This window comes from Glycine soja, chromosome 16 (genome assembly GCF_004193775.1).
Source record: "Glycine soja cultivar W05 chromosome 16, ASM419377v2, whole genome shotgun sequence".
In the NCBI taxonomy this organism is placed as follows: Eukaryota; Viridiplantae; Streptophyta; class Magnoliopsida; order Fabales; family Fabaceae; genus Glycine; species Glycine soja.
In genome coordinates this window covers 9223824-9232121 of record NC_041017.1, presented here as the reverse complement: position 1 = coordinate 9232121, position 8298 = coordinate 9223824, and the positions used below count along the sequence as shown (strand labels likewise).

Below are 8298 nucleotides of genomic sequence, written 5' to 3'. Positions count from 1 at the left end.
CCAATATACTTGGAGTTTTCTATCCAATGTCCTTGCGGGGTAGGATTGCATCAGGAGGCTCTTCCAACACAGCGCCCGCCCAACCAAGGGCGCCCGCATCAACATAGAGGGGGCCTCCACAGGCTTCGGCTCCAGCTCAGCCTCGCCAGGCCGGAAATGCCCACCTTGGGATAGGCTCCGACACAGCAAGGAATCCTCCATCGAGGAAGGCTCTAGAATTCACCTCGATCCTAATGACGTATGGGGACCTCTTGCCGTCTCTCATTGCCAACCAATTGGTAGTAGTGACTCCAGTGAAGATCTACCAGTCCCCTTTCCCAAAATGGTATAACCCCAGTGCGACCTGTGCATACCATGGGGGAACCCCGGGGCACTCAGTCGAACAGTGCATGGCTTTGAAACACAAGGTCCAAAGTTTAATAAAGGCTAGATGGTTAACATTCCAAGAGGACGGACCCAATATAAAAACAAACCCACTCGCCAATCAAGGAAAGGCGGCAGTTAATGCCATTGAGATGTGTAGGTCACATAGGCCCAAACATTTGAATGATGTGATGACCCCTAGAAGGTTTATCTATGAAGCCTTACAAGATGCGGGCGTAATCCCTCGCGGTGGGCTTAAGAAGGATTCCTTTTTAATGCATCCATGCATGCCGCATGATATGGAAACATGTTCAGCGGTAGGGGATTTATTACAACAAATGATAGATCAAGGCCGGCTTGAAGTCAGCAACGAGGAGGAAAGGGAACAACATATCTGCATGCAGTCAGCAGATAAGGAAAGTCATAGGAAACCTAAACCCTTGGTGATACACTTTACCAGGGGCACTGCTCCCCAAAGGCCCCAAGGCCCCTCGGCGGTATCGGGCATTAGACCTTTTCCTTTCCCTTACAAAAATAGCCGCACAGTCCTATGGAGGTACGCCCCTCCAGGTGACAGGAAGGAGGAAACTACCGGCATCGGCTCACTATCGGCCAAAGTAACCAACATCACCGGCTTAAGCGGCATAACCCGCAGCGGTTGCGTGTTCGCACCCCCCGACCTGCCAGTGCAACCCATGAACTGTATAGGGAAAGCGAAGGTGATCAAAGGACAAAACATCAAAGTGATCCCCACACCGGACAGGGATGTTCCGACAGGGAGGTTCGTTGAGGGAAAAGAGGGCCTCAACAAGAAAGAGGTATTGTTGGAGGAGGCCAGCGAGTTCCTTCGCATTATCCAACAAAGCAAATTCAAGATCATTGAACAACTCAACAAGACCCTGGCTAGGGTCTCCCTTCTGGAGTTGCTTATGAGCTCTGAGCCTCATCGAGCATTATTGGTGAAGGTTTTGAATGAAGCTTACGTAGCCCAAGACATCTCCATGGAAGGCTTTGAGGGGATCATCAATAACATCACGACCAACAACTACCTCACCTTCACCAAGGAGGAAATTCCCACCGAGAGGAAAGGGCATAATAGGGCTCTGCATATGTCGGTCAAATGCATGGAACACATTATGGCTAAGGTACTCATCGAAAACTGCTCAAGCATGAATGTGATGCCCAAGAGCACGTTGGAGAAGTTTCCGTTCAACGCCACCCACATGAGGCCGAGTTCCATGGTGGTCTGGGCCTTCGATGGTAGCCGCCGAGAGGTAAGGGGTGAGACGACCTCCCAGTACAAATAGGGCCTCATACTTGTCGAGTTACTTTCCAAGTGATGGACATCAACCCGACCTATAGCTGCTTGCTGGGGCGTCCATGGATCCACTCAGGGGGAGTCATCCCCTCCACATTCCACCAAAAGTTGAAATTTATGGTGGAAGGGCATTTGGTCATTGTATCGGGCGAAGAGGATGTTCTGGTGAGTTGTTCTTCCTCTACGCCGTATGTGGAAGCTGCAAAAGAGTCTTTGGAAATGACTTTCCAATCCTTTGAGGTGGTAAGCAACGCCTCCATAGAATCCCTCCATGGCAGCCCCGCATGTCTAACGCGGCAATGATGGTGGCCCGAGTGATGTTGGGGCACGGCTATGAGCCCAGAATGGGTTTGGGCAAGAATAATGACGGTATGGCCGGCCTAGTAGACGTAAAAGGAAATCACGGGAAATTTGGGTTAGGCTATAAGCCTACACAGGCTGACGTAAGGAAAAACATCTCAGAAATGAGGAACAAAGGCCAAGGCCTGTGGCCAAGACCATAAGCCAAAGAGGTCCTATCATGCCACATCAGTAAAAGCTTCGTGAGTGTGGGTTTAAGGCACGAAGGGTAAGTCGCCGCGATAGGCGGCGAAGACTCCCCGAGGCGGTCAAACTTGGTGCAACCATGCCCTCCCGGTTTCTAGCTAGGGAACTGGCGGGTGGAGGAACGACCTGAAGTTTATATGGCAAGCACATTTAAATTTTTAGCTTTAAACCCTATGGTTGGGCCTAGGCTTTAGGGTTTCCTTTTGTTAATGCATTATGTCTTTTGTTCTTGAAGATTATAATATAAAGACTTTTCTTCATCTGTTCTTATGCCTCCAACCATTCTCATTCATTTGCATGTTTATTTGTTGTGTTTGAACGATGAAGATTCGACGACGAGTCCCATGAAGGTACTAATACCGGGGACCCGGCCATTGATTTTGAGCAAGAAACGAGCCAAATGGAGGATGAAGAAGACGAAGATATAGAGCTTCCCCTAGAGCTAGAGAGGATAATTGCTCAGGAAAACCGAGAGATGAAACCGCACCAAGAAGAGACATAGCTCGTAGACTTGGATGCTGACAATGAAAGGAAGGAAGTAAAGGTGGGAACGGGTATGACTACACCTATCCGTGAAGAATTAGTGGCTCTACTACGGGACTACTAAGACGTCTTCGCTTGGTCATACCAAGACATTCCTGGTTTAAGCCACGACATTGTGCAGCATAGGTTGCCTTTGAACTCTGGTTGTTCCCCGGTGAAACAAAAGCTAAGGAGAACGAGACCCGAAATGTCGTTGAAGATCAAAGAGGAAGTAAAAAAGCAGTTCGATGTCGGCTTCTTGGCAGTGGCTCGATACCCTGAGTGGGTGGCCAACATTGTGCCAGTCCCTAAGAAAGATGGGAAGGTACGAATGTGTGTCGACTATCGGGACCTAAACCGAGCTAGTCCCAAGGACAATTTCCCTCTGCCACACATCGATGTCCTTGTGGACAACACAATTAATTTCGCTTTGTTTTCCTTCATGGATGGGTTCTTGGGTTACAATCAAATAAAGATGGCACAAGAGAACATGGATAAGATCATGTTCATCACCCTGTGGGGGACGTTTTGCTATAAGGTGATGTCCTTTGGGCTCAAGAACGTCGGGGCAACCTATCAACGGGCTATGGTGGCTTTGTTCCATGACATGATGCACAGAGAAATCGAAGTCTATGTGAATGACATGATCGCCAAGTCTAAAACTGAGGAAGAACACCTTGTCAACTTGCAGAGGTTGTTCGAGAGTCTCAGGAAGTATCAATTGAGGATAAACCTCGCTAAGTGCACCTTCGGGGTCAAGTCGGGGAAACTGTTGGGCTTCGTCGTAAGTCAGAAAGGAATAGAGGTTGACACCGAAAAGGTAAAAGCCATCCTCGAGATGCCAGAGCCCCGTACCGAGAAGCAAGTCTGAGGTTTCCTGGGGCGTTTGAACTACATTGCAAGGTTCATATCGCAGCTCACAGCTACCTGTGAGTCGCTCTTCAAGCTCTTACGCAAAAACCGCTCTTCATATCACTGGAACTATGACTGCCAAGAGGCATTTGGAAGGATCAAACAGCGCCTTATGAACCCTCCAGTACTTATGCCCCCGGTGCCCGGGAGACCTCTCATCCTGTACATGACAGTTTTGGATGAGTCGATGGGGTGCATGCTGGGGCAGCATGACGAGTCTGAAAAAAGAGAGCGGGTCGTCTACTACTTAAGTAAGAAGTTCACGGCCTGTGAGATGAACTACTCCTTGCTGGAAAGGACATGCTGCGCCTTGGTGTGGGCGTCCCACTATTTAAGATAGTACATGCTGAGCCATATCACCTAGTTGGTATCCAAGATGGACCCAGTCAAGTACATCTTCGAGAAGCCCGCTCTCACAGGGCAGATCGCTCGGTGGTAGGTTTTACTATCCGAATTCTACATAGTCTACGTCACCCAAAAGGCGATAAAGGGAAGTGCCTTGACGAACTATTTGGCTGAGCAACCTCTCAATGATTATCAGCCCATGCATCCCGAGTTCCCAGATGAAGACATCATGACCTTATTTGAAGAAAAGCTAGACAAGGACAAGGACAAATGGCGTTGGGGCGGTGTTGGTCTCTCCGAACAATCAATGCATACCTTTCACGGCCAGAATTGGTTTCGACTGTACCAACAACATGGCTGGATACGAAGCGTGCGCCCTTGGTATCCAGGCAACAATTGACTTCAACGTCAAGTTGCTCAAGGTGTACGGAGACTCGACACTGGTTATTCACTAGTTGAGAGGAGAGTGGGAAACTAGGGACCATAAGTTGGTACCCTACCAGGCTTATATCAAGAAGTTGGTTGAGTTCTTTGATGAGGTCTCTTTCCACCATGTCCCCCGAGAGGAAAATCAAATGGCCGATGCACTTTCCACTTTAGCATACATGTTCCAGCTGACATCGCACAGAGACTTGCCGTACATTAAGTTTAGATGTCGCGGCAAGCCTGCACATTACTGTTTGATAGAAGAGGAGCAGGACGACAAGCCTTGGTATTTCGACATCAAGCGATACGTCGAATGCAAGGAATACCCACCGGAGGTTTCCAACAATGACGAGAACGTTAAGGAGATTGGCGGCCGGTTTCTTCTTAAGCGGAAGTATACTATACAAGAGAAACCATGACATGGTTTTACTCCGATGCGTGGATGCTAAGGAAGATGAAGGCATGCTGGTGGAGGTCCACGAGGGTTCCTTCGGGATGCATGCTAGCAGGCATGCCATGGCTAGGAAGATCCTGAGGGCGGGCTATTATTGGCTCACCATGGAGAACAATTGTTGCCTCCATGTAAGGAAGTGTCACAAATGTCAGACATTTGCAGACAATGTCAATGCTTCGCCCCTGCCATTGAACGTATTGGCAGCGCCATGGTCCTTCTCCATGTGGGGGATAAATGTGATCAGGGCCATTGAGCCCAAAGCTGCAAATGGACATCACTTCATCTTGGTTGTGATCGACTTCTTTACCAAGTGGGTCAAAGTTGCCTCATATGCTAGTGTCACGAGGAGTGTAGTGGTCAGGTTCATCAAAAGGGAGCTAATCTGCCGATATGGGTTCCTAAGGAAGATTATCACAGACAACGACACCAATTTGAATAACAAAATGATGGAGGAAATGCGCGAGGAATTCAAGATCTAACACCACAATTCCACGCCTTACAGACCCAAGATGAATGGAGCGGTAGAGGCAGCCAACAAAAATATCAAGAAGGTCATTTAGAAAATGACCGTGTCATACAAAGATTGGCATGAAGTGCTCCATTTTGCGCTGCATGGCTACCGAACCTCGGTGCGAACGTCAACTGGGGCAACACTGTTTTTGTTGGTTTATGGAATGGAGGTCGTGCTACCATTTGAGGTGGAAGTCCCTTCATTGAGAATCTTGGCGGAGTCTAGATTAAAAAAATCGGAGTGGGCCCAAGCGCGTTTCGATCAGCTCAATCTCATAGAAGACAAGCGTCTGGCCGCTATGAGCCAACAAGAAGGTATACCCGCGCAAATTCAGCGAAGTGGACCTGGTGCTGAAGAAAGTCTCCCAAGCCCTAAGAGACAATAGGGGAAAGTGGGCCCCAAACTATGAAGGGCCTTTCATCATAAAGAAAGCCTTCTCCGGAGGAGCCCTTGTGCTCACCAACATGGATGACGAGGAATTGCCTTCACCCGTAAACCCCAATGTCGTCAAGCGATACTATGCCTAAACACTTGGGGTATTTAGGAGAATTGCTACATATTTGTTTTCTTTTCCCCAGAGCTCACCAACCCATAGGGAACACAATTTTTTTTGCAAGGAATCTTGCAAAAAAAACAGGGGGGGGGGGGGTGGGTTAGCTCGCCTGGGCGAGCACCCCCTGCTCGAGAAAGGTTAAAAAAAGAGGGAAGGGGTGAGTTTTTCACCCAAAACTTCCTCCCCTCATTCAAAAAACGTAGGCTCACGGGATTCCTTGGATTTCCAGCCTTAGGTCACCATTTCTCCTCATTTTTTATTACATTTTGCATTATTATTCATCCCCAACAAGTAAGTACCCCATTCTTGGGCTCTCTAGCTTTCCATTGATGCTTTTTTGGTGCTCCAAGTTACATGTATTTGGTAAAAAATATGAGCAAGTTATCTTTGAATATTTGTTTGTTTTTGTTGAGTTGAAGGGTTATAGGCAATGGCCTTAGGCCTAAGATGTATTCTGAAATGATCGGGCATGCCACATTGCCCTTACCCCCCTGCTATTTGTGCCTAAACATGCGACCACCAAGTGCTCGGTGAAATGCCTCAATGGCATTTGCGCATGATTTGGTGAGAAATGGCCTATGAAACCACTTGGTACGTGAATGAGGGCCATGTTGGAGCATGTAGGTAGTTCCCATAACGACTAGAGTGATACACTTAGGCCTAAGGACCAAAGCTTGTTTTTGGACTCAAGAGAACGCAAAGTGGGTGCTCATTAGGAGAGGCTTAACGTTAGGCCAAAACAATTAGCCTTAGGCAGCACCATGGTGTTGGGCTTGCACCCAGAAGTTGGAAAATTTTGTCCGCCATGCACTCGTAGATGCAGGTTTAGGTAGCAAAAATGCCTCAAGGTACCTTAGGTAGCAAAAATGCCTCAAAGTACGTTAGGTAGCAAAGTGCCTCACTTAACTTAGGCAGCAAAAATGCCTTTGTTAATTCCCTAATTAATTTAGGTAGCAAATGCCTTTGTTAATTTACTAATTTATGTGGGTAGCCAAAAATACCTTCTTTGAAAATAATTGAATGTATATATATTGCTTGATAAGTAGGCAAAATGCCTCGTTGATTCAGTTAATGTAGGTGACAAAAATGCCTTTGTTAATCATGTGGATAGTAAAATATTTTCTTATAATTGAATGTGTATATATTGCTTGTTAGGTAGCGAGAAGGCCTCATGAGATGTATATATTGCATGTTAGGTAGCGAAAATACTTAAATAAGCAAAATACTTGAATAAGCACGTACGCATTTTTTAGGTAGCCAAGATGCTTAAATATGCAGGTGTGAGTTTGCCCAAATTTACATTGACGTTTGCATGTTCAGAGAAGTTGTATGCCATTCGTGCTTGGTCTTGCTTATAAGAGGGCAATTCTTTGTAAGCTAACTTCCCGAATGTTTGTTTTCTGCAGGAGATGGCTTCGAAGAAGCTTTCCCCGAAGAGGTCTAGGAGGGACGCCCCTGGAGAAGGCTCTAGCGCCATCATAGAGTTTGACAGTCGTCGATTCTGGAGTGTTGAGCACCAGCAGCGCTTTGAGGCCATCAAGGGATGGTCGTTCCATAGGGAGAGGCATTTCCAACTCAGGGAGGATGAGTACCCTGATTTCCAGGAAGAGATAGCTCGCAGGCGTTGGGCACCACTAGTGACCCATATGGCTAAATTCGACCCGAAGATAGTCATAGAATTCTATGCCAATGCCTGGCCCAATGAGGAGGGAGTTCGGGACATGCGTTCGTGGGTGAGTGGTCACTGGATTCCCTTTGATGCAGATGCCCTCAGCCAATTCTTGGGCAACCCACTGATTTTGGAGAAAGACCAGCAGTGTGAGTTCAGCCAGAGGAGGAACCAGGCAGATGACTTCGATGAGGAGGCCATCGCCTAGCTGCTGTGGATACCAGGGTAGGATTTCACCCGGACCGCTGCTGGGAGGCAGGTGAGGATCATGCGCACCAGCATGACTACCTTGACCCATATATGGATGATGCTGCTGCTCAACAACGTCTTGCCTAGCGACCACAACTCCGATATCCCTCTGCCTAAGTGCTAGTTGGTGTATGCCATCCTAAGACGGATGAGTGTTCACGTGGCCCAGGTAATTGCTGACGCCATTTATTTGTTTGCAGGGATGGCGCCTACTAGGCACCCTTTGGACCCGGAGAAGTTCAATAGGGCCCTGGGGTTTCAGGCTTTGATCACGGGCCTCTACCAGCTCTACGGAGTGCATGTCACCCCCAGCAAGGTAATCCAGCTGCCGATCACCTGAGCCTTCATCAAGAAGTACTGCACACCTAGGCAGGTGCAGGGTGACGCACAGCAGGCCACGGGCGCACCGCCACCACCTCGGCAGGCCGAT

The 8298-nt window shown here is 48.1% G+C and overlaps 1 protein-coding gene across 1 annotated transcript; it reads left to right on the top strand.

The window, feature by feature from the left end:
- The first annotated feature begins 233 nt into the window (after positions 1 to 233).
- LOC114389749 lies at positions 234 to 1670 on the top strand. The gene has a single exon (XM_028350493.1). It carries the CDS (start codon positions 234 to 236, stop codon positions 1668 to 1670), a length of 1437 nt encoding a protein of 478 aa, XP_028206294.1.
- Positions 1671 to 8298: the final 6628 nt, after the last annotated feature.